We start from the raw sequence: 26,276 nt of genomic DNA, 5'->3' as shown, positions 1-26,276 counted from the left end.
TGTCACTGCCGGGAGGCCGAGGATCCTCCGGAAACCCCGCTGCTGGCCGGACAGGCTGGCTGGAGTTTGAATTCAGTCTTAGGTGCTCCAGACCGAGGTTTGACGATCGGCTCTTCCCTCGGGCTGGAGCGTCGTCCAACTACCACAACGACGCACGCTCCTTAGAAACCTTCCAACACACATTCGTTTTTCTTCTGCAACTTTTTTTTTCAGTTATTAACACAAAAAGTCAGGTAGTATAATAATTACTTGGCAGATACAAAATTATACTTTCCAGGTGAAAAATACATGGAGATACTAGGGTCTGGACTTTCAAATAATTGTGTAACTGCTGCAGCGTGGAGAATTGGTTTCCCGAAGAAAGCAAATGCAGAGGACAAACGTCAGGGCAGCTGCTGGGGACAGGAAATGGCTGTGCAGCAGGCTGGGGATCTGACCTGGGATGGAACCGTGGGCTCCCTCGTGAGTGCGGGAGGGGGCTGCTTTGCAAACTGAGGGCCCGTCCACTGCCCACGTGTCCCCGCCGGCCGCCAGCTCTGACAGCTCAGGTCGTGGGTTCACTTCACAGCAGTGTGTGCATTACTGCTGGGCCAGTACGTGCCCCTAGTGGGAACCGAACCCGGGACTCTCTGGTCCGCAGGCCGACTCTCCAACCACTGAGCCAAACTGGCCAGGGCGACCACTGGAGATTTAAAAGGTGATTAGGGTACAATATCACTTGGGAAACGAAGGCATAACCTTGGCCTGGGGTGAGGTACTTAGAGGAAGAAAGAAGAAGAGTGAAGGGCGTTGTGAGCTGGGAGGTCAAGCAGGGACGGCGAGGCCACAGGACGAGTCGGGACAGCGCCCCTGCCACAGGCGGGCAGCACCCTTTCCTACTGAGGGTGGCTCAGCTTGCACTGGGTGGCTGCCCGCGGCTGACAAGGGGTGGTGACGCCCACCGATGGGTGCAAGGGAGAGCGAACTCCTGCAGGGCGGTTTGTGAAGGCAGGTGGCGGAGGGAGGGGACCTGTGCAGTGTGGTCTGGGAAGGAGCTCGGTGCACGTCCTGGAGAGAAGCAATAACCACGCTCGCCTGGACGTGAATGGGTTTGCTTCTGGGGGTGCCCCTGGCGGCTAGTCCCCAGGCTTTTTGTGTCTGGCTCCTCCTCGCGAGGTGGACTGGTCACAGAAGTTGTCCTGAGTGTTGCGGACGTCCTTCCCAGTGCGCCACCCAGAGGACGTCAGGGTGTCTGCAAGGGCAGTGAATGGGCGGTAGCCAGTGTCAGAGACAGCAGAGCAGGGAGCAGTTCAGTGGTGACAAGGAAGACAGCCAAGTTTGAGTGTCCTTGCCGATCAGCTCATTGGCCAGAAGGGAGGAGGTGGGGTCCTGTCCATGGGCGAGGACAGTTAGACGAGTGGGCATGTTTTCTAGGGAATGACCAAGCAGGGTACACACGGCCCACCAGGGGGGCAACTCCGCACCCGGCCTAGTTCCTGAGCCCTTTCCAGTGAAACGGAAGTAAGAAATGGGGCAAGGGGTGGTTTTCAGGAAAAAAAAAAACCCGTACTGATCAGTTTCCATAGGCAAGGGGAGAAAAGGGTTGATAACTCTGCCCATCAGGGCTAATTAATCATTGCATTTAAGATTAAGGAGTGTTTAGCTTGTTAAATACATATGTTTTTTCTTTTTAATGTGAAAGTTACCCAAATATTTGCGCAGGAGACAGTAAAGCAGAAAACTCAAATTCTTTAGCTTTGGGTTTGAAAGAGCACTTTATTTATTTATTTATTTATTTATTTATTTTTTTCTGAACAAGGGCCTGCTCAGGACAGGCTTTTTTAATTGTTTAAAAACCAAAAAATGCTTCACTTCTAGAAAACACGTGTCGCTTATGTCTCAGCCAGAGCTCCTCAATGATCAGCTCTTCCTCCAGCACAGGGACCTCAGGGCCCTGTGTGTGCAGCAGGGTACCTAGAGCCAGGCCCAGCATGGACACTTCCTTCCTCAGGCCTGATGAAGGCCCCCTCCACCCCCCTCGTGAAGGAGGACTGGGAACACCAGTGCACCTTCCCCACAAGGGAGCCATAAGCACCATGGATCAGCCCAGGCCCTCATGCCTCAGGTGACAAAGAGGGGGTGGCCATGAGCCTCCTGATGGCTAACACAGGGCTGTAGTGAGGGGCAGGAAAGGCCCACAGCAAGCTGGAAGATATGGGGCAGTGCTGGACCACACAGGACAGGACAGGCACTGGGCCCTTTAAATGTTGCGACAGAAGGAAGCCAGCTTCTGTGGTGCTTTGAAACAGATCATGTATCTTTCCATTTTGAAACATTATAGCCTCAGTTTGCAACAAGACGTTCAACCGGAGCGAATCCCGGAGCTCTCCGGATGGCTGTTTTGTGGGGTCACTGTACCCACTGTGACTGGGATGACTGGAAATAACACGGCATTTGTTAGGTTGATTTATCGAACATGGACATGGTGTCTAGCTCCATCTAATAATTAATTCTAACAAACAGAACATGTAATGAAGTGTTCCGTGTCGTCCCCCTCCCAGGAGTTTGAGAATCACACCAACAACTTAGTTAAGTTATTCTTGGGGGCATGATTAGTGGTTTCTCATTTGTTTCTTCCCGGCATTGTTGACATCCTGCATTAACTCCAAACTCTGAGTGATGTTGAGGTGTTGCAACGTCCCATTTTAATTATTCCAAATGGGTTCGTGTGTTTCAGCTGATGGAGATCATGGGTCCCTACTGTTCAGTCACTTGCAGAGTTCTTTCTTGAGCCTCTCAACGCCATTTAACAAAAGCAACATTGTTTCTATATGTTATCATTTTAAACATGTCTCTTCCTTGTACAGCAAAGAGCATCCAAAATGCCTGCTCGCCCCTAGGACACTGACCTGCTACCCCGCATTTTAAGCTACGGAGGAATTTGCAACTGCCCCAAGCTGTTATCTGAATTAAATGATTTTACTTTTAAATATATATATATATTCACTAATGAAAACTGATACGGTACAAACGTCTAAAAAGAATTGATCACCGGCCCACCCATTGGTAACGATGCAGCACTTTGGTGTCTTCTATCCTCCTTTTCTCCAGAAACGGGTCAGTTTCACCTGTGAAGTGGGGGTTCCAGTAGAACCCCTCCGCGGGGTCACTCAGAAGAGTGGACTAAGGCCCAGTTTTGAGCAGAAGCAGTGCGATTGCCCTCTGTGGGCGCCATCCATCTGTTGCTATCGTTTAGGACTGTGATTTCACCCCCACTACAACCTGACTCAGTCATTTCACAGTGTGTCCCGGGAGGTGAATCCCCTTCAGGGTTGTGTGATTTGGTTGCCACGCGACAAGCTACTCTGGTGTGGAGGGGAAGGACGGACACGTTGTGTACGTTCAGCCAAGAGTGGTTCCGTGGGCAGGGGCACTGAACTGCCCCTTCGTGCGGGGTCTGCGTTCCGCGTGGCCCACAGCCCGAGGCCCGCAGAGGGCCTGTGCCGGGCATCAGTTTAAACCAGGGGTGGCTCTGGCCAGTTTGACTGGTCAGTTAGAGCATCGGCCCCTGAGCAAAGAGTCCCGGGTTTGATTCTGATCAAGGGCACGTACCTCGGTTGCAGTTCAGTCCCCAGCCCTGGTTGCGGTTGGGCAGGAGGCAGCCAGTGGATGTGTCTCTCTCACATCAATGCTTCTCTCTCTCTCTGTCTCTCTCTCTCCCTCAACTCTATCTGAAGATAATGGGAAAATATCCTCAGGTGAGGATTATAAAGAAATAAAATTAAAAAATAAAAACACAAACAAACTGGAGCTGGTCTGCGTTGCCCAGCCTGGCCAGGCAGGCGCGGTCGGCTTCTCTCCGTCCTGACGGGTGTCTTTCTGAGCAGAGGACGGAATCCGAACTCATTCCGACCAACGGGACATGCGTGGCGGGTTCAGTGTCGCAGCCCCCACAGACCGTACCTTCCTCTCCGGCACACTCCACTCTCGCCGATGCACGGTAAAGTTCTAGAAGTCACCCGACTAAGCGCACCGGGGTTTGTTTTCCTTCCTGCCCCTCGGCGGGGGCCGGGGCGCTCCAGGTCCTGAATGGAGCCCCGGCCTCGCCTCGCCCATCGTCGGCCTCGTCTGCTTCCCTGGTTCCGGAGACGCCCAGATGGGCCCACTGACACCGAGGGCAGGAAGGACCGTCGGCTGTGCTCCACGGAGAATTTCCTCAAATCTTCAAAATGGCGTGAGACGGGCCTTCTCAGAGCTGGGCTGGCCAGCCCCGCACACGACTTCACACTGGCCTTCCCATAGGTAGCGGGGCACCTCAGCCCTTTCCTGGCTACCGTCCGACTCAGCCAGCCCCGGGGGACGTTCCGACCCAGCTGCGGCCGGCTTCCTCCAGGGAGACGTCCGGCTGAGACACCCGGCAGGCCTCTGCAGGGGCGCCCGCCGTCTGTCCCCCAACTGCCCTTGCTCGGGGGGCAGACCCTGCGGTCTCCCACGCCCCTGGTTCTGGTGGTGGACGGCAGCCCTGGCAGAGAGGGAACCACGTCTCTGCAGGGGCACCGCCGTCTGTCCCCCAACTGCCCTTGCTGGGGGGGGCAGACCCTGCGGTCTCCCATGCCCCTGGTTCTGGTGGTGGACGCAGCACTGGCAGGAAGCTGTTCCCTGTGACATGGAAGCCAGGGCCTGTGGGAATTGTAGTTGAACTGGTCCGAGTAGCTGAACTGTGGTGACGTCTCCTGATGGCACTGAGAAGGGCACCAAGCTCCGAATGGAGGGTGGATTTCTGTGCTGATGTTCGCAGCCTGGCCCGCCGTTCAGCGAGAATGAAGTGCACGTTTTCTCAGGACTTCATAACGTGTCGGCGTCACGCTAAACGACAGGGCTGACCGCACACGCAGTGAACCGCTCAGGGTGTTGATGGCCTGTTCCTTCCAGCCTGGGGCCCCGGACAGGTCGCGGTCCTTGTCACCCTCAGCTCCTGCTCGTCCCGTGTCGATTCTGCTGCCGTAACAACAGCCTTACAGTTCTTCGGCTGGGGCCCGGCACGCGCTCCCCAGGGCTGTTCCACGCCGAATGACCGTGGCGGGGTTGATGCCGAGGACCTGAGAAAGCCCTGCTCTACCCACTCGCCCCGCACCCCTCTGAATGGATGACGGCTTGTGAGGGTGACGATGAGTGAGGATCATTCAGTGGGGACAACATTTTCATACACTCGCAAGACGTCCAGCACTCCAGGGACGACACACCTCATCAGCCGGCGTCTAGTCCCTGGGATGACAAGACCAGCAGAGAATCCGACATCTGGCTGAACACGTGGGTCCGCAGCTGTGCCCTGAGGATGCCTCTGTGATGCCCATTGGTGGCGCTGACCGTGCAGGGCAGAGCGGCGGAAGGAAGCCATTGCAGCCGAGGGCCCTTCAGACACAGCGCCCCCTGGCGGAGGGAGGACCCGGAGGGGAGCCTCTGGTGGACGAGCCAGGGGGCTGCAGGGATTCCCTCCAGCAGCCAGGAGCGGGGGACCCAGCGGGTGCCTGGAAGGACGGCTGTTTGGAGAAAATCACTCTCTAGACTGAAGGGGGTCTGGGTGGGAATCTGCTCCCCGCCCCCTCTTATCCGCATCGCTTACACTTGCTCTCTCTTTCTCGCCCTTTCGGTTTTCTGGCCCAGTGGTCTGTGGTTAGGCCTTTTGTGTGTTTTTCTGTATTTTTATACCCCGGGCATTTGTAGATTTCCTACCTACAAGGGAGCTTTGACGACGTGATGGAAGGTGAACGCCAGGTGAGGGAGTGGACCATGGAACCTCTGTGTGACCGCTGGCTGGTGCAGCGTGACCCCGAGCAGGGTCACAGGTCGGGGGTGCCCCTCCCCCGGCAGCAGCCAGTGGTGCCCATGTCAGCACTGCCCTGCTGGGCACCTTCTCCTGGCACAGCTGAGGGCTCCGCCCCCAGCTCCTCCGTGACGCCAAGTTCTCCTCAGCAGCCTTCGCTGCGGAGGCTGGAGACCCGCGGGTTGGAGCCATTTAAGGGCCTCCCACAGGTCTGTGCACAGAATCCATGACCGACCAGACACACACTGGAGCCTGGCCCCTGGGGTTCAGATGGCGGCGTGTTGTGGGGTTTGGTGTCGCGGCTTATTCGGTTGCAGCCTCCTCACTCCACCCTCCTCTGTGTCAACCACCCCACCTGCCACCAGCTCCGGGCGGGCCACCTCCTCCTGAGGCCAGGTCTGTGTTCCAGGAGCCCAGACCCGGGGCTCAGCAGGTCACCCCAGTCTTCATTTGTTCACCCCCGTCATTTAACATGCAGAAATAAATATGCATAGTTTTATGTTGACCAACTCAACCCGTTACCTGCTACAGGATGTAAATTCTTCAGATCATCACTTTCATATTCAAACATAATACCCTTTAGGGAATTCTTCAAAATGAACCCTATTGCTCAAGGTTTCTGTCCGCCAGGGTGGAGATGAGGAACGTGTTGGTACAACGCCGGAGATATTGAAAAATCTGCAGAAGGCTCTCTCCGCCTTCGCACGTGGTAGATGAGGCTCCGCCGAATGAACATGCCGAAGAGGACATCCTCTGCCTCTTGCTCTGGGGCTCCACCTTGTTGATCCATTTTCTCTCGGTTCACTGCGTCAAACAACAACAACAACAACACTTTGATTTGTGTTCCTTCAAATAGACTCCGCTGTTCTTCTGGGTTTGGGTATGGATTTTCTTCGGGGAGGCCTCCTCAAGGTAAACAGTCCTGGGAGAAGACACGGTCCTACTTTCTCTTGTCGGTATGTTTCGTTTAACCGGGGCCATATTTCTGCTCTTGACAGTAACCAGCTACAAAAACACGTCTCCTGGGATCACTGACCTACCCCTTTGTTCCAGGTCTTTCTGGACAAACGTCAATATTATCTGCTTTTATCTGTAGATCTATCATCTTCTCTCGCCCCTCTCCCATCTGCGTGTCCTTCTGACTTCCAGCTCAGAGACGCCACCTGTCTTGGCTTGGTGGGTTTCCATGTTCGGTAAATATTAATTCTGCATGTAATGATGATCTGATTTGTTCTGTAGCAGTTATTGTACTGTGAGTCTTCAATTCCCAGTCTCTCACTTTTAATAAATGCTGTCCTCTGTCATCCATCTGAGAATAGATTCGATAACTTCCCAGACAGCGCTGGGGAGGCTCCGGCCGCTTCATTCCAGAATTAATGAAATTCTCTGGGAGATCTCAGCGGCGGACTCCCTTCTTTCACACAGCAAACATTTTAATGTTTCTCCATAATTGCTTCACCTCACGCTCTTTCCCCGGTGAGCCGGTTCCCCTTCGTGGCTGCGAGGTAAGTATTCCATAACGCAGACAAGTTCGGTGGCATTTCGATGATTCTGGCTTGAGGGGTTCCATTTCGAATGTTAGTCTCTGTCATCTCTGCACTGCCCCCCGATTTTCTTTCCTAAAACTTCGTGGGTCTGTCTTCCTTCTTGAGAACACACGGTATCCGCGACAACGCCCCTTCAGAGCAGCCCAGTCGTCCTGAAATGAAGACGGCATGCGCAGATGGGACACTTTGCGTGGCAAGCAACAGATAAAGGATTCATTTCTGGATGAAAATGCAGCTAGGAGTGGCTGAGAGACAGAGACACTCACCTCCACTCAGGTTCCCAGGCTTAATGGCCCAATGTGGCCAAGCGTGTGCTTGTCCAGGGGTCCAACAGGCTCCGCAGTCCTGGTGCCTGAGCCCCCCATCCTGTCTCCACCTGCTGCCACCCTTCAGAGATTCTGTTACTTCAAACCTGGGGTCCGCACCAACAGCACACCATCTAGATTTGTTCTGACACAGCGAAGTTAAAGACTCACGTTTGTGTCTGCATCAAAGTTGCAACAATGTATCTCTCCTGCTGTGCCAGGGGCTTGCAGAGCTGCTGGCGCCTTGTAGCCCCGCCCACCTGTTTTCAGCTGTTTCCATCCGCTTGCACACCCTGTACTGCATCCCCATCCCACTGCTAGGTGGCGCTGTAGAGACGCGAGCCACCTGGGAACCGCTGCTGTTCACCCCACAGGTTTCCGGGTTAGGAGGTCAGACAGCCTGACTCCAGACAACAAGATGTGCCTGGTACCCGGTGCCCGCTCAGAGCTGCGCTGGTAATGAAGACAAGGGAACCGAACAGCTTTACCGGATTTTTTTCTCTATTTAATCTCCTCCTCCTTTAGTGGGACAACTAGAGAAGAATGAGGTAGTTAAACAGTGTGTGAACCACTTATACCTCCACAGTGAACAATTTTATCTACAATAATTAAGGCGTCCGTATCTCTGCCAGCCGGTGTGGCTCAGTGGATTGAGTATTGCCCCAGGGACTGAGAGGGCCCAGTTTCATTCCCAGTCAGGGCACAAGCCCAGGTTTTGGGCTCGATCCCCAGTAGGGGGCACGCAGGAGGAGGCCGATCCATGTTTCCCTTTCACATCGACATTTCCACCTCTCTAAAAAAATCAATAAAAACACGTTTTTATTTAAAAAAAAGGAATGTTTATCTCTAAGTGTTAAATCCTATAATTATGTCGTGTCTATCAGAATACCCCTGTGAGTTTAAAATGTTTGAATTCTAGAACTTGATCCTTTTCTGTTTTCTTCCCATTGGATCTGTTGTCCTTAAGGAATCTTTATCGGTAAAAGTTGAAAATTCTACAATTACGTTGTGTCTATCAACATGCCCCTGCGGATGCTGAGTGCTTTTGCAGACGAGCTTGGCCGCTCCCTTTCCGCCCAGCAGGGGACCGGCAGGGAGGGACGGAGCCTGCGCCGCACAGGGAGGGGTGGGGCAGGCTGCACAGAGAACCAGCACACCTTTCCCAGGACGGAGAGTCTTGAAGGGAATGGGCAGGGTGTTGCCAGGGAGGCTGACCTCTGGCCAGCGGCACAGGGCCACCACCCAGACACAGCGGTTCTGCAGAGACTAGCAGAACGCAGACGAGCTGTCCGCAGAGGCAAGAACACACACGCGTGTGAAAAACCAAAGGAGGAACATGCACGGGTGTGAAAAACCCAAGGAACCATTCTGGCCAAATGTCACTGAAGCTCTCATAGTGAAAACACGCTGCAACACTATTCCCAGTGGCCAAGTCATAGGACAACCTGACTGTCCACCCACAGATGAACAGAGACAGAAACTGGTATAGATTTGCAGTGGAATCCTGTTCAGCCTTAACGATGAGTAAGCCCTGGCATGGTGACCCCGTGAGGACTCTGGAGAACAGCATGCCCAGGGAAATAAGCCGGACACGGAGAACAGCCTCGGATCTCACTTACATGTGGAGCCCACGAGGCCGGATACATGGCAGCAGAGACCAGAGCGGTCGTGCGGGGCGATGATGAGCAGAGGGCCAGGCTGCAGGTACGGAGGGTGGACATGTCTCAGGCACAGCCTGGCCACTGTGGTTAGCACACTGCACCGCCCCGGCTGGGGCTCAGTGGGTTGGAGCGCCGTCCCATACCCAGCAGGCTGTGGCTCTGATTCCCAATCAGAGCACATACCTGGGTTGTGGGTTTGATCCCCAGTCGGGGTTCGTGTGGGAGGCAACCAATCGCTGTTTCTCCCCCACACTGCTCTCTCTCCGTCTCTCTCTGTCTCTCCCCGCTTCTTCTCTCTCTAAAATCTGCAAGTACGTCCTCAGGTGAGGACCAAAGGAAATGGACTCAGTCCGTGTTGCCCTTCCTCTGTGTCGGGGTGATCTGAGAACAGGGGGCGGTTTCGGGGCGAACGTGTGTTTCTGTCTGATGTCTGTACAAGGCCAGATCTCGGGCAAACTCGAGGTTTTCACTGAGTCTACCTTTATTGATAGTCCAGGCTAAATCCCGACAAAAAATGTACCACCCTTTGCCTGAACTTGAAAGAAATACAAAGTGTCCATTTTACACCGCTGATAAAAACACAGCTGTGGGGTCAGACCTCCCTGAGAGGCCTGCAAGTGGACCAGGCCTGACCCTCGGATCCATGGGGTCATCGGTGCTCCCAGCGGGTTTCTCCGTCAGGACGGGGAAGGTGGTGATGGGAGGGTGCTGGGCAGGGACCCTCGAGAAAGAAAACCGAGCCCAGCGCAGGCTTCACAGGTGGATGTGTACTGGTGGCAACACCACCCATCTCGACACCTGTCTCAGATCCCGCGGCTAAAAGTGCAGACACACTGCAGTTTGAAAGTGTAGATTTTTAAAATAAATTATATTGCCTCTGTCGTTAAGTTTAGTAACAGTTACAAATAGCAAAATGAATGTACTCCTTCTTAGCACCGCATGGCAGGGATCTAGTTAGTGCCAATGCACAGCTGGGCGCCTTACTGGGGGTTCATCAGAGCCCACCTTCCGCAGGTCCACTCACTCCCCCTCCCCAGGACCACTCTCTCCCCCTCCCCAGGTCCACTCCCTCCGCCTCCCCAGGTCCACTCCGTCCCCCTCCCCAGGTCCACTCACTCCCCCTCCACACGTCCACTCACTCCCCCTCCCAGGTCCACTCACTCCCCCTCCCCAGGTCCACTCACTCCCCCTCCCCATGTCCACTCACTCCCCCTCCCCAGGTCCACTCGCTCCTCCTCCCCAGGTCCACTCCCTCCCCCTCCCCAGGTCCACTCACTCCCCCTCCCCAGGACCACTCCCTCCCCCTCCCCAGGTCCACTCACTCCCCCTCCCCAGGACCACTCACTCCCCCTCCCCAGGTCCACTCCCTCCGCCTCCCCAGGTCCACTCACTCCCCCTCCCCACGTCCACTCACTCCCCCTCCCCAGGTCCACTCACTCCCCCTCCCCATGTCCACTCACTCCCCCTCCCCAGGTCCACTCGCTCCTCCTCCCCATGTCCACTCACTCCCCCTCCCCAGGACCACTCACTCCCCCTCCCCACGTCCACTCACTCCCCCTCCCCAGGTCCACTCACTCCCCATCCCCAGGTCCACTCACTCCCCCTCCCCAGGTCCACTCACTCCCCCTCCCCACGTCCACTCACTCCCCCTCCCCACGTCCACTCACTCCCCCTCTCCAGGTCCACTCACTCCCCCTCCCCAGGTCCACTCACTCCCCCACCCCAGGACCACTCACTCCCCATCCCCAGGACCACTCACTCCCCATCCCCAGGACCACTCACTCCCCCTCCCCACGTCCACTCACTCCCCCACCCCAGGACCACTCACTCCCCATCCCCAGGTCCACTCACTCCCCCTCCCCACGTCCACTCACTCCCCCACCCCAGGACCACTCACTCCCCCTCCCCACGTCCACTCACTCCCCCCTCCCCAGGTCCACTCACTCCCCATCCCCAGGTCCACTCACTCCCCCTCCCCATGTCCACTCACTCCCCCTCCCCAGGACCACTCACTGCCCCTCCCCACGTCCACTCACTCCCCCTCCCCAGGTCCACTCACCCCCCCTCCCCATGTCCACTCACTCCCCCTCCCCAGGACCACTCACTCCCCCTCCCCGGGTCCACTCACTCCCCCTCCCCGGGTCCACTCACTCCCCCTCCCCAGGACCACTCACTCCCCCTCCCCAGGACCACTCACTCCCCCTCCCCACGTCCACTCACTCAAACCTTCCTTCAAGTCTCACAAACAGATGTTTGAGCCTTGGCAGTAATATTCCAGGGATCCTGCTTACTCTGAAATGGCCCCCATTAAATGCATCTCCAATTGTATGGTTTGGGGGCTTCTCTCCCTTCCTCTCTCCCTCCAACCCTCTCTCTCCCTCTGTCATTCACCTCTTTTACCTGTCCTTCTATCATCCATACCACCTGTGGTCTCTATCATTTCATTGGTCTCTCGTCTGTATCTATCTATCACCTATGACTGTCCCTTGTCTGTCTCTTTGGGTCCCTTCTAGTCTGCCTGTATGTCACCTCCAACTGCCTTTTTGTTCATCAAGACATCAGCCCCTAAGGAAGCATCTCCTCTTGCAGGAGAAAGGGTCCGTGCTCTACAGAAAGAAGGTCCCAGAATATTAATATATTGTGTCAGAGATAAACGGGTCCTGTCTAGACATCACGAGCCAACCGCCACAACTAAGTGTTCTTTATAGACAGACAGAGACCAATACTTCAGTGCTTTGCAAACTTGAATGCAGAGAACAACCTTCTTGTCTCAGAAATCATTTTTCATTTGTTAATATGAATAATTACATGAAATATGCATCTATTCCTCTAAAAGTATCCATTTCGTGGTGTTCTAGGTATCCTTGAAATATAGCTCATTAACTACCATCAACATGTCTTTTGACTATATTGAGTTATCTTTCTGTCATTCCAAACACTAGAAGTGTTAAAATAAATATTTGATAGATATTTGACTTAGAGCATAAGATGGGTTCATTTCATTTTTAGATCCGATGACAAATGTCTGTGAAGTAATAGCAATTTTGAGGACTATAAAATTCTATAAGCGAGGGCTCTCAAGTGTATACAATTGTCCACATTGTTACTTTCAAATGCAGCTAGAAACCACCTGGAATTCAGTGGAATGAAGGAGCACATTTAACACCTCTCCTGGATATTCACGCCAACGTTGTGGAGGCGCCTCTGATGCTAAGTCGCTCTCTCTTGCTTCCGACGTAGGTCATCAAGCTGGCCTTCGAGGAGTTTGAGCTGGAGCGAGGCTATGACACCCTGACCGTGGGAGACTCAGGCAGAGTGGGCGACACCAGGACAGTGCTGTACGTGTAAGTGTGCTTTCACTTCTCTGACACATTCAGGGTGTGCGTGTGGGTGCGGACCCTCCGTGTCCACGCGAAGGTCGATCGGTGGCCCATATGACCAACCTCGCAGGTCCCGAGGCTGATTTCACGGGAGGACTTGTTCACGAGGGTGTTACATCAGCATCAGCGGTTGCTTTCCGAATCATTAACCAATGTGGCAAAAATCAGAAAGTAGAGATGATGAGCTTCCAACGTCCTCCCGTTCACCTTAGCTGGGGCATGATGCTGCCAGTGTTTTCATAAGTGCAGGTATTTTCTAGGATAACTCTCGTGTCTTCCAAAAGCCCTTGTACCCGGTAAGCAGCAATCCAAAGTGGACAGGGGGGAGCGGTGTGGGGACCCCTCGCTGCATGTCTGCGGAGCTCCGATCCCGGGCCCCTGATCTGAGGATGACAGTCCTGTGCGGTGCCTGCCAGGACCCAGCTCTCAGCAGCTTCGTCTGCATGTCATCAGCTGCGCCCCACGCAGGGCCCTGAGGACAGCGGCCACCTTCTGTGCGACCTGCTCCATCAAGCTCGGAGAGGAACGGGGTGTCTGCTGGTTGGCGTTCTCAGCAGAGGGCGGTGTCTCTGCGGGTCTGGCACCTGCCTCGCACCGGGCACAGGGCATCAGGGAGTGGGCAGGCCTTTCATCCACAGACGTCACTTTGCAGGGGGTCCCTGCTGCTTCTCCGTCCACACACACGCTGCCGAGTCTCCTTTACTGGTGAGAACGCTCTTCCCTGGTGACTGCCACATACTGTTCTGCTAGGGAACAGCCGCCATGAACAGACAAAAGAAACGGGGCTGGGATCGGCCCCTCGCTGGCTCCTAGCTCACAGGCAGCGACCAGGTGATTCGCTCTCGGAACGTCTGCCGGTGGGACTGCTGTCGCGCCTTTGGAGGTGCACGGGCCGCCCTCTGATGACCCTGGGGATGCGCTCTTTTCACTCATCATCTCTTGGACATTTTCCTTTGTCACTGGCCACTACTATCATTACTGATGACAGTTAAGTCCTGTTGCTGGCCCATGACTTGTGCTCGCAGTGTAGTGACAGCCCTGTCATCTGGGAGCCAGTGCTGAGAGCTGCATACACTGTGCATTGCGCCAAGTGCCCCATCTTCTTGTCGTCCGGACCCCCCCCTCAGTTCTGTGAGCTAGGGGTTAGCGATATCCTCATCACAGAGATGGTAAAACCAAGGTGTAGACAGAGGTGCCCCAGTTTGTACACCTGGTGCAGGTAGGAGCCTAGGTCACATACCTGGTGCAGGTGGGAGTTGGTGATCACACACCTGGTACAGGTGGGAGCCAGTATTCATATACCTGGTAAAGGTGGGAGCCAGTGATCACACACCTGGTGCAGATGGAAGCCAATGTTCACACACCTGGTACAGGTGGGAGCCAGTATTCACACACCTGGTGCAGGTGGGAGCCAGTGATCACACACCTGGTGCAGGTGGAAGCCAGTATTCACACACCTGGTGCAGGTAGGAGCCTAGGTCACATACCTGGTACAGGTGGGAGCTCTAGGTCACACATTTGGTACAGGTAGGAGCCAGTATTCACACACCTGGTGCAGGTAGGAGCCTAGGTCACATACCTGGTACAGGTGGGAGCTCTAGGTCACACATTTGGTACAGGTAGGAGCCAGTATTCACACACCTGGTGCAGGTAGGAGCCTGGGTCACATACCTGGTGCAGGTGGGAATCAATGTTCACACACCTGGTGCAGGTGGGAGCCAGTATCCACACACCTGGTGCAGGTAGGAGCTGGCACTCACACTCAGACTCAGCTGCAGCGTCCCTGCTTCTCATCAGTCTGCATGGAGCCACCTGCTCTTTGGTTCCCACTGACAGCCTCACTCTGTCCCCCCCAATCCAGCAAACCACTGAGCAAGTCCACTCATCCTCATTCTGTGCCTTGAGGAACAGTCCCAGCACAGACACTTCGGGGTAAAGGGTGTCTTCATTCACATGTGTGCTTTTCTAATAACCCCCCGAACGTTTATAACATTTTACTATCCCACCAATGTGTCTGAAGTTCTCTGTGCACCAAATAGTTATTCTTTGTTGCCAAATTACTAGCTCCAAATTGCATTTATTTATCAAAATGCAGATTCTCGCAGGGCATGGCCCGGCGTAGCAGTGTCTAAGGCCCGGCGCTGACTGCGCACAGCTTGGCACCAGCTTCGCTATTAACTATCTCTGTGGCCCCGAGGGAAGTCACTGTACCCCTCCATGCTCTGTTTTTATGGCTGTGAAATGTGTATAATAAGCATTCCCACCTGTGGTCAGGACCCAAATGAAATAGTGCACGGGGAAGCACTGGGGAGCTGAGAAATGTAACCACACACAAAATAGCGTTATTACAACCAAAGCGTCTGCTTAAAAACAGGTGCTACTAGAACAAATGAGAGAAATTCTGTACTGAGTGCGAACTATGAAACACAGTGTAGCAGAGTGATGCCCAGTGGAACCCCCGAGGTCAGTCCAGAAGCTCCGACGCCAGGCGCCCGTTTTTAGGCAAACCACGAGCGACGTGGGCATGGTGAGCGAGGACTTCCTCCCGATGGCTCAGATCCACGATGAAAACTAAGCAGCATCACACCGGGTGCCCTTTGGGGAACATAATGCAACATAGATCAACTGGGCATTTAATCAGCCGCAGTTAGGAAAAAGAGCAGCAACCAATCCATTTCCTCCGTCCACGAGATCACAGAAAAAGCAGGAAAACTGTCGGAGCCCAGAGGGTGTGTTGGAATAACAGGTAACTGTAGAGAATGCGTCCGCAGACACATCTGCACACTGACCTCTGAGGCACTTTCTCAGCATGCAGAGTAGAACCGGACGGGGAAGTGACAGAACGGGGGGCAGTTAGGGCGAGAGTGTGCAGAGCCACTGACCCTCGTGGTCCCTGTGTCCAGGAAGATGTGTCCACATCGGTGTGGACGGCTGGTTACTGCCGCCGGCTCGATGTGTGGTCGGCAGACCTGTTGGGGTCGGAGGGTGTAATCCCATCCAGGTCTCAGTTTTCAGGAGAAACTTGGAAGGTGAGCCAGCCTAAAATTCTCATTTCCATTAGCGGCTTTATATTTTCTTAACTTTCTTGGCCAAAAAGAGAAAAACGGAATGTTAGTGGATTCTTTTAATCGTCCGATTCTCCCAAGAGGTGGATGAATTCACTTAGGGTACTTTTGCAGAATGACAGGCTTCAAGCAAAATTAAGTAACTTATTTAATAATTCTCTATTGAGCCCATCCCAGGAATATGTATCGATACTTTTCTCCAATTTAATTTGCCGAGAACTGGGCGCAGAGATAGGGCCCCGCAGAGCTCCGTGGCCTTTGCTGTCCTCAGCAGCTGGTGGGCGGAGATAGCGCTCGTCCGGGGGGGCCTGGATCGCAGGGGCCAGGCGGCTTTTAAAGGCTTGTTCCTCTAGGGGGATAAACGGATCACATCAGGGAAGCCCAGCAAAGCCATCTGCCTCTGCCTGACTACATCTGTGGGTTGACCGATAAGGGGACTAGTCCTTTCTCACGGTTGGTTGATCTGCGATCCCCAAACCACTTCTTGCTCCTAGAAGCTGCCCTAGCCCCTGCTTGGTGCCACCACTGCCCCCTGCTGTTGCCTGACCAAAAGGCATCGTTCTTTTTTTTTTTTTTTATCCTCACCTGAGGACATTTTTCCATTTTTTGTTCAGGTAGAGTGGGAGGGAGGGAGAAGAACAGAGAGAGAGAGAAACATCGATGTGAAGGGACACATCGAGTGGCTGCCACCCGCACGACCGACCAGGGCCGGGGACAAACTGCAACCGAGTACGTGCCCTTAGCGGGAACCGAACCCGGGTCTCTCTGGACTGCAGGCCGACACTCTAACCGCTGAGCCAAACCGGCCAGGGCGCATCGTTCTTTTTATTAAAAGACTGGAAAAGCCACAGCAAAGGAGGCGCTGAAAACTGCCCTGTGCGTCTCCCACCTCTGATGTCAGCAGGAGGCCGGCGCTGCTCATCTGGGTGATGTGGGGGAGCCAGAGCCCTTCCGGCGGGAATGACCACCGCTAAGGGCACATCTAATAGCACAGGGCAGGCTCCCGCTGCGCCCTGCTCGCCCTTCAGCTCCACCCATCATGAGCTTCCTTTCTGTGCCTCATTATCCGAAACTTTCTCACTTCTTTGAAGACATATTTGTTGAAATGCAGACAGTGCAGCAGACTCAGGGGAGGTGACAGTGGCCTTTGGGGGTGGAGTAGGGGAGCGAGTGGAGAAGGCAGAGGCTGTCCAAACTGCCTTTTCCCCAGCGGGAGGCTGGGCACGGCAGCCCCTCCCTGCACAGCACCTCGGTTCTCTGTTCCAACAGCCCTGCAGAGGGGACACGGCCAGGCTGCTGAGCCCTGGCATTGAGGGTGGGACACCAGCTCCCTCTGGGGTGGCTGGGTGAAGCAGGGGACCCAGGACCTGGGCCCTGGGAAGTTGTCCTTGGGGGCAGCCTTCCTGCCCAGGGGAAGAAGTCATAGCTCCCAAGGGTGGCACAGCAGGCTGCAGGAGACAGGGCGGGGCCACACCCAGCTCATCGGAGGTCCAGAACCTGAGCGATTTCCCACCTGTTCCGCCAGGCACAGCGCTGTGTGGACTCATGTGGCTGTTTCCTCTAAGGAGCCAGGAAACGCCTCTCTCTACATGCTGTTAACCAAGGATGGCTTTTCCATGGCTCGTCAGTGAAGAGCACGTAACGTTGTCCTGTGTGTTTCCGACATTGCTTACCCTCAGAGGCGGAGTTCTTCTTCTGGGGGGATAAGTGCTTCGGAAACAATACAGGGCACACACACACCGAGCAAAAGGCATGGCTGGCGAACATATACCTTTCCGCCCGAAGTATCATTGTAAGTGTGAAATGCATTGGTTAAGGAAAAACTATTTTAGGAATTAAAAGTATAGGGTGAAGGGAAGATGTTAGTACTTGACTATAGTTAGTGTCACTGCCTTAATGTAATAAAACATGCAGAAATCTGCAGTGTTCACCACAGTCTCTGGAGAGGGGATGTGCTAGAAAGGAAGGGGAAGGGGGAACCGAACTGTCATTCCCCGAACCTCCAGACAGTCTGGCCACAAGGGCATTGCTCTCATTTGTAGATGAAGACGAGGGGAGCTCTGACATAGGGTCCCACACACAGCAGCCGGTTAGTCTAACTGATCTGTGAACCAAGGTGTTAATACAACGTGACCCCTGTTCCTTTTGCCCCATTTTTCTAATGGTAGCACTTCGAAATCTGTAATTAAATGTCACACCAGGGTATTGCATTGATGCAATTCACCACTCTTATCTTAGACATTCCATTTTTTACTCATGTTTGTGTGTGTGTGTGTGTGTGCGTGTGTGTGTGTGTTAAGTTCTACATAATTGGATCACCTGTTTAAATTCATGCACCCACCACCATGGTCAAGAAAGAACAGTCCCAACATTACAAAGCTCACTTGGTTGGCGTTTCATCACCATATCCCTCTCCTTCTCCCCGACTGATTCCTGACTGACAGACACTGTCTGTATCCCACCTGCAAATCTGTGTCATTGTAGCAATGGATAATCCCACCTATAAAACTGACACTGTAGCAATGCTGTATAATCCTACCTGCAAAACTGCTTCGTTGTAGCAATGCTGTGTAATCCCACCGATAAAACTGACATTGTAGCAATGCTGGATACATGATCATACTCTGTGTAACCTTTTGTGATTGCCTGTTTTCACTCAGGACAGTTCTCTGGGTATCGGGTGCTTCAGTAGATCTTTCCTGTTAATTGTTGGGTCACATTCTATACTGTGGATGTGCCACAGTTTCATGCTCACCATTTCAGGATACCTGGATTGTTTATCCTTTTGACTGTTATGGATAAAACTGCTGTATTCATTTGTCTGCAAGTTTTAGTGTGAGCATGAGTTTTCAGATCCCTTAGACAGATTCCCTCGGGAGTGTAATCATTAGATTGTCTGTTAGTTAGTTGCGTTGTTGGTTTTGTGAGAAACTGCTGGCCTGTCTTCCAGGGTGGCTGTGTTATTCTCGTTACCACCAGCGGTTTGTAACTGCTCTAGTCTCTCGTGTCTTCGCCAGCACTTGGACTTGTATAAAATGTTTCTGATCTAATAGGTGTGTAGTGATATCTCTTTGTGGTTTTATATTGCATTTCCCTGAAGGGAAACTATGTTGAACACATTTTATGTATTTATTTGCCATCTTTATATCCCCTTGGTCTTTTTTCCCATTCCCTAATTGGATTATTTAATTTCAGTGCCTTTAACTTTTGAGAGTTTTTGTATTTTCTAGCTATTAGTTGTTTGCGGAATATGTGGTTTGCAAATATTTTCTCAGTCTGTTACTGGTCTTTTCCTCTTCTTCATATGGGTCTTCATAGAGCAAAATGTTTACCTTTGCTGAGGTTCATTGCATGTACTTTTCTCTTTATAACTTATAGTTTAGGGTCAAGTCCAAGGAGTCTTGGCTTTTTTTTTTTTTTTTTTTTTTTTTTTTAGCTATTTAGTATTTTTAGCTATTCTATGCCTGTGCCATTTGATATAACTTCTAGAATAAACTTGTATGTATATATGAAGACCTTTCTGGGACTGTGATAGGAATTGCATTAAACCTATGGGACATTTGGGAGATAATTCACTTGTTTACTGTGTTGAGTATTCTAATTCATGAACACAGTGTGCCCTGTCATTTATCAAATGCTTTGTTGTGTCAACTAACATAATGTTTTCCTTCTATAGTTTACTTTGTGGTGGACTATAGGGATTGATTTTTGAATGTTGAACCAGCCTTGCATGATTGGAATACATTCCACGTTATGGTGGAGTATAATTCTTACTATAGATTATTGGGTTCAGTTTTTCTAGGGTTTTGTTAAGGATGTGTGCACCCAAGTTCATGGAAGATATTGGTGTATTCTTTCCTTCCTTCCTTCCTTCCTTCCTTCCTTCCTTCCTTCCTTCCTTCCTTCCTTCCTTCCTTCCTTTCTCTTTCTTTCTCTCTTTCCTTCCTCCCTCCATCTCTCCATCCTTTCCTTTTTTCCTTTCTTTCTGTTTTGTCTTGCTCTGGTTTTGGTATCAGGTTTACACTGGGCACCTAAAATGAGTTAGCCTGTATTTTTTTCCTCTGTTATTTTTTGGAAGTGTTTATGAAAGTTGGTGTTAATTCTTTTGTAAAAGATTGGTAGACTTCTCCAGTAAAACCACCTGGATCTATAGGTTTATTTGAGGGGAGCATTTAATTATCACATCAATTTTGTTATGGTTATAGGGCTATTCAGACTGTCTTGTTTGTCTTGGTTGAATTTTGGTAGTTTGTGGTTTCTAAGGAATCAGTCTAGTTTTAATAACTGTCAAAATTATGACTCTGAAATTATTCATAATACTTGTTTTTTATCTTTTCAATGTCTGCTGAATTTGTTTTCATATCTACTATTTTATTCCTGATATTGGTGATTCTCTCTCTCTTCTTCCCAGTCTTCTTGGAAATTTATCAATTACATTAATTTTTAGAAGAAATATAGATTTTTTAAATTGTTTTGCTATTTTCATTTTGTTGATTTCCAATCTTTATCATATCCTTCCTCCAGCTTGCTTTGAGTTTACATTGCTTTCCTTTTTATCATTTCTTCAGATAAGAACTTAAGTGATTATTTTATATGTTTCTTTCTACCTATCATCCTTTTAGTACTATAAGTGTTCCTCTTGGCACTGTTTTAGTTGCATCCAACATATTTGTTTCCATTTTCATTCAGTTTTTAATATTTTTATTTGGTTGTTTCACATGCAACTCACTCTTTGCATTATGCATTATTTAAAATAATGTTCTTTAATTTACACGTTTAGATACATTTCTGTTACTTTTTTGTTAAGAGTTTCTAGTTTGATTCCATTATGGTTAGAGAATACCTTTAGTATTATTTCAATTCCTTTCAATGTGTTGAGGTCTATTTTCTGGCCCGGGACATGGTCTGCTTCAGGGAATGTCCCACAGGCACTGATAAAACATGTGTGTTCTGCTGTTGTTGGGTAGAGTCCGTTAGGTCCTGCTGGCTGACTGTGTTATTCAGATCTTCTGTATCCTGGATAATTCAGTGTAGTTGCTCAAAGTGGGGAGGAAGGGGGTTGTTCATGTTCTCAAATATTCTTGTGGATTTTTTTTATTTCTCCTCTTGCTCTATAAGTTTTGCTTCATCTATTTTAAGGCTCTTATTGTTGGTGTATACACATTTAGGACTTTTATGTCTCCCTAGAGACTCAGTCCTTTGATCATTTTATAATGTGGCCATTGTTCACCCTACAAAACGCATGTTAATGTTTAGTACTTTGGCCTGTGTGTTAGGCCTGCTCATCCCTGAAGCCAGAGTCAGAGAGGCTCCAAGTAGGGGTTTGCCGAAGATGCGGGCAACGTAGCCAGAGGCTCTCCTGATTGCTGAGACCCGGGACTGGACTCCAGCCGACCTGAGCAGTGGGCTTGACGCGCCAGCAGACATGCATCTGGTCTGAAATGTTGGCGGCGGAGAGCGTGGGAAAAGGACAGGAGGGCACGGGAGAGGGGAGCCAACTCATGCCCTGGGAGCCAGAGGGGCTTTTCAGCAGCAGAGTTCCTGCCCCGGGAGTGTGGTGACCCTGCCCCCTGCAGGGATCCCCAGTCCAGAGCAGCACAGAAGGGAAGGGGAGCCCGAGTAGCATCAGTTGACGGGAATCGGGGGGGTTCAGTCCAGCTGGGAGACTCGGCCCCCACATCCCAGGCCAAGAGTGACTTCTCTGTGACAATGCCAGCCTGGGACGTCTGCATCAATCTGTACCTGGGGGAGGGTCCCAGAGTAAACTCTGGGCCGGCAGAGGGGCTGACTGGTGCACCCAGACCGACCCTGAGGTCCCTCCTTTGGCAAAGAGTAGAATGGGGACTGGACAGTGTGGCTTGGGAACGAGGATCGTCTCGCCAACCTGGAGGCCTGGGCACTGCTGGGTCTGCCCGTGCAGCTGGATCCCAGGCAGGGGGAGCGGCACGGGACTCAGACATCCGGCCCGGTCAGAGCCTGGGCAGAGGTCCGGCAGTGGGGACCGGATGTGTAGGAAGGTTGGAGTGCCAAAAGAGGCTGATTTATTTTTACTTTTACTTTTATTTTATTTGTTTAATTTTATACCCTCCTATTTGTTGTGGCCGCAAGGGGGTGCCAGGGAACCAGGCAGAGCTGAGGCTTTGGCACTCGACCTCTGAGGTGACTTTCCGTCCTGGAGAAAGATGGGCACATCCTGGGCCCCGCAGCTGTGCTCGGGGGGACCAGTGCCAAGCTCCCCAGTGCAGTCAGAGCAGCCTGGAAGGGAGGGGACGAGACCACCCCTCCTCCTACAAGCTGCAGGCACCACCCCCAGTTCGAGTCTGGTTAAACCACCCTGGCCGGTCCGGCGACCCCCACAGAGTGCATTTCTGTTGGGGAAGGGAGAGCATCTCAGAGCAGGGACAGTCAAGGTGCAAACCACCGGGTTACAGAGCGCCCCGCCCCCAAGGCCAAATTACTTGTGGCTGCAGATCTTCAGTCACATTCCCGAGGGCCGGGCAGGGACAGCGACTGGCATTGGAGACTCCGGAGCCTCCCGGGAGGCCAGGACTGGCACAGCAGGTGGCCTGAGCTGGGTGACACTGGAGCAACATGCAGGGAGCCCCACAAACAGCAGATTCAAAGGGCGACTGCAACGGGCACCGACATCTATGGAGGTGAACCCCATTTTTAAAAATCTTTTCTTCATATTTCATTTTTAATTTTTTATCTCTCCTTTTTTTTATATCTCTTATTTCCCTTTTTTTCTTATTTTTTTCCAATTTTTCTTTTTCTATCTGTATTTTATTTTATTAATTATTATTACTTTAAAAAATTATTTCATTTATTTTTGTTTTTTATTGGTTTTTTTCCTTCTTTTCATTTTATTCTCTTTCTTATTTTTTTTCTATTTTTAAAGATTTTTAAATTGATCTTTAGAGATAGAAGAAGAGAGAGGGAGAAACAATTGCAGATGTGAGACCATAACATTGATCTGCCTCCTGCACACCCCTGCCCGGGATTGATCCTGAAACCCAGGCATGTGCCCTGACTGGGGAGCCAGCCAGCACCCCAGGTGCAAGGATGATGCCCAACCAACTGAGCCACGCCATTGGGGGTCCTTTCTTTTTCCCTCTAATTCTTTTTGTCTCTTGCCTTTTAGTATTCTTTTTGTTTCATTTTCTTCTTTCTTTCTTTCTTTCTTTCTTTCTTTCTTTCTTTCTTTTTATTTTGTTGTTGTTTTTGGTTTGTTGTTGTTGTTGTTGTGTGTGTTTGTGTTGCTCTCACTTTGGTCTTGTTTTGTCTTGTTTTCCCGTCAGCACCTGTGTAATGGTTGGCACCATGTGGCCGGGGTCTAGTCCCCCAGTCAGTTAGCCCGAGGGTCCAGCCATCCCATGGCTGGGACAACAGCAGTCGACCCAGTACGACAGGACCCACACGCACACACATGAGATCCCCAGAGCACCCAGCTCGGAAGATCAGGGAGAAGCACCACCAGGTCCCACAGACGCCCCTGTGTGGGCCCCAAGCCTGGGAGTCACAGGGTCCATCCGATACCTAGGAGCAAAGACAGAGAAACAGCCAAATGGGGAAAGAAGGAAACAGGCCCCTGATGGCAGAACAGGGAGAAGCTCCGGAAAGAAAAGTCAGCAGCCAGATGACATCGAGGCAGGCAGTGCATCGGGGGTAAAGCAGTGGTTTCAAGAATGCTCCACAGCCTGAAAAAGGACATAAAAACATAAAAACATCAGTGGTAAGCATGACATGTCCAAAATGAAGAATAAAGTGGGAGGAATCAACAGTAGGTGGGGACGCAGAAGGCTGAATCAGCAAAGTAGAAGGCAAGCTAGAAAAACATCAGTCAGAGCAGCAAAAATAATACTGATTAAAAAGCATGAGGATAGTTAAAGGGAACTTTGGGAAGACACAAACTGTAACAATGTCTGTGTCACAGGGACAGCGAGGAAGAAGAAAGTGAGCAAGGGATAGAGAACCCGTTTGAAAAAGTAATGACAAAAAACTGCCCTAACCTGGCTAAGGGGACAGTCACCCGAGTTCAGGAAGCACAGAGGATCCCAATCGAGATGAACCCAAAAGGAGCCACACCAAGACACATCATAATTAAAAGGACAAAGGTTAATGACAAAGAGGGAATCTTAAGGGCAGCAAGAGACAGACAGACAGTTACCTACAAGGGAGCTCCCATAGGCTGTCAGGTGATTTCTCAACAGAAACGCTACAGGCCGGAAGGGAATGGCATGGAGTATTCAAAGTAATGAAAAGCAAGAATCTGAAACCAAGACTACTCTACCCAGTAAGGCTATCATTCAAAATTGAAGGTGAAATGTTATTAAATTCTGAATGGATTATCAATAAGAACAAGGAAGAAATCAAAAACTTACTGGAGAAAAAAATGAAAATGAACTCACAACAACTCCAAGTCTATGAAACACAGTTCTGAGAGGGAAATTCATAGCATTAGCCTACCTCAAAGAACAAGAAACATTTCAAATAAACAATCTAACCCTACAACTAAAAGAACTAGAAAAAAAACCAACAAGAAAAGCCCAGAGTAAATAGAAGGAAGGAAATAATAAAGATCAGAGTGGGCATTAATGACAGAGAAATTAGATATATATATGACCAAGAACTGGTTCTTTAAAAAGATAAATAAGATTGAAGAGCCAGGGGAAAAAAAAGAGAAAGAAAAAGAAGATATCTAGACATTGCAGTTATCACTCAGGACTTTTATAATTAACTATGATTAACATGCTTACGAAAATAAATGAAGTGATCAAGAATATTCCTAGAAAACTCTACCTATAATAGCAAATCAAACGGAAATGTAAAGACAGAAAAATAATATTCATAATAAACAACTCAATGTATGTGGTTTAAGCTGGAAGATAGCTCAGGAGAAAACATTCAAGGTGAATGGATGTTCAGAATATATGTGTATAATTGGAGTTCTGGAAGAAGGTGAGAGAAACTGGAACATAACTCATATTTGAAGACATAATTACCAATACTTTTCTAATGTCAACAACAGACAACAAGATAGATTCAAGAGCTCCTATGAGACAGGGTGACGCAGGACTAACCTCACCTGATGCAGCAGAGTAAACCTGAGGAAAATCAGGACAAGAAAAGGTCTTAAACGAAGAAACATTATTTTCAAAACAGCTAATATTAGATTCACTGAAGTCTTCTCGGTACAAACAAATGACATAAAAAGAACACAGACTGACATCTTTGAACTGTTGGGGGAAATAAATGTGATTAGATAAAAGGGATAATTAAAGATAATTGACCAATCAAAAAATGGAAAAACAATAAAGAATAAATTTTAGTTTTTTATTAATATAGTCTAAATAAGACAATAGTCTCTAGGTAAAGTAATATAAATAAAATAAGTAATTAAAAATGAATAGGATGCTCATAGTAGACACACGTGTAATATGCATGCAAAGAAGAGTTGAAAGTGAAAGAGAAAATAAAGACGTCGTCCCTTGTGTGTTCTAACTATTACAGCTGTACTAAAATATCACCTGTGAACTTTTTGTGTATATTATACTTTCAATACAGTGTATGATAGGGAAGAAAACAAAATTTTTAAATCAAACAAGCAAATAGAACAGACAACAGTAAAAGGACAACCTTTCCAACAAAGAAACATTGTTCAGAAACAAATCCAGATTGAGCGGCTGCATGTCAGTCACCGAAACTTCCCTTTTCCCACTGTGTGCCACATGCATGGGTTACAATGATAACAAAGTAACGACTGTCCTGTGTCTTCCTTGGGAGGTTCTCTGTTCCCCCGAGGTGAGGCGGTTGGGTGGTGGACAGATGAAGTAATTGATGGGGCAGATCATGGGTTCACATCCCCAAAACTACTTTGCTGAAAGCAAGCTTCCTGGTTGATCAGCGACATTTGTTTTGGCTGAATTGACTTTTTTCATTCACTTTCTCTATTTCAACATTCCGCTCCGTCCGCACATTGAGTGCAGTCAACGGAGTTGCTGTTTCTTTTCACTGTGGACAGCTGGGCCGTGGGCCTGTTTGTGGGTGTGCAGTGAGGGCCTCGTCGGCCCTCCGGGGACCGGCCATTCACACGCGGAGCGGAGGTTCCATGGATCTGCCGAACCGGCCCAGCTGCGCCGCTGCCTCTCGTCCCCTGTGGACCTGCCACCACTTTACATCTAGGGATTGCCTTTGGGTTCAGAGCACAGCTGAGAGGGAGGTGCAGAGACTCCCCATCTACTGACACCCCCACATGCACAGTCTCCCCACATTCAACACCCCAGCTGACCGGATGTCCGTCACAGCTGATGCACCCGCAGAGACATGTCATCGTCCCTCGGGTCCATTGTGTACAGCAGGGTTCAGTCTGTGTTGTGCATTCTGTGGGTTTGGACAAACGCACAGTGACATGTGTCCATCAACACAATGTGACATGGAGTAGGTTCACTGCCCTGAAACCCTCTGCACTCTGTCTGTCCACCAGCACCACCGATCTGTCCCCATGCCCCCGCTTCT

The 26,276-nt window shown here is 50.6% G+C and overlaps 1 protein-coding gene across 1 annotated transcript in view; it reads left to right on the top strand.

The window, feature by feature from the left end:
- The window catches only part of CSMD1 (CUB and Sushi multiple domains 1), a 1,021,666-nt gene that overhangs the window by 699,883 nt on the left and 295,507 nt on the right, over positions 1-26,276 (top strand). The window contains exon 11 of the mRNA XM_036250552.1: positions 12,557-12,660. Coding sequence (XP_036106445.1) covers positions 12,557-12,660 — 104 coding nt within the window. The remainder of the gene's footprint in view (positions 1-12,556; positions 12,661-26,276) is intronic.

Source organism: Molossus molossus, unplaced genomic scaffold (genome assembly GCF_014108415.1).
Source record: "Molossus molossus isolate mMolMol1 unplaced genomic scaffold, mMolMol1.p scaffold_m16_p_9, whole genome shotgun sequence".
In the NCBI taxonomy this organism is placed as follows: Eukaryota; Metazoa; Chordata; class Mammalia; order Chiroptera; family Molossidae; genus Molossus; species Molossus molossus.
Note: the sequence above shows the minus strand (reverse complement) of the source record. Positions and strands in the feature narration are given on the sequence as shown.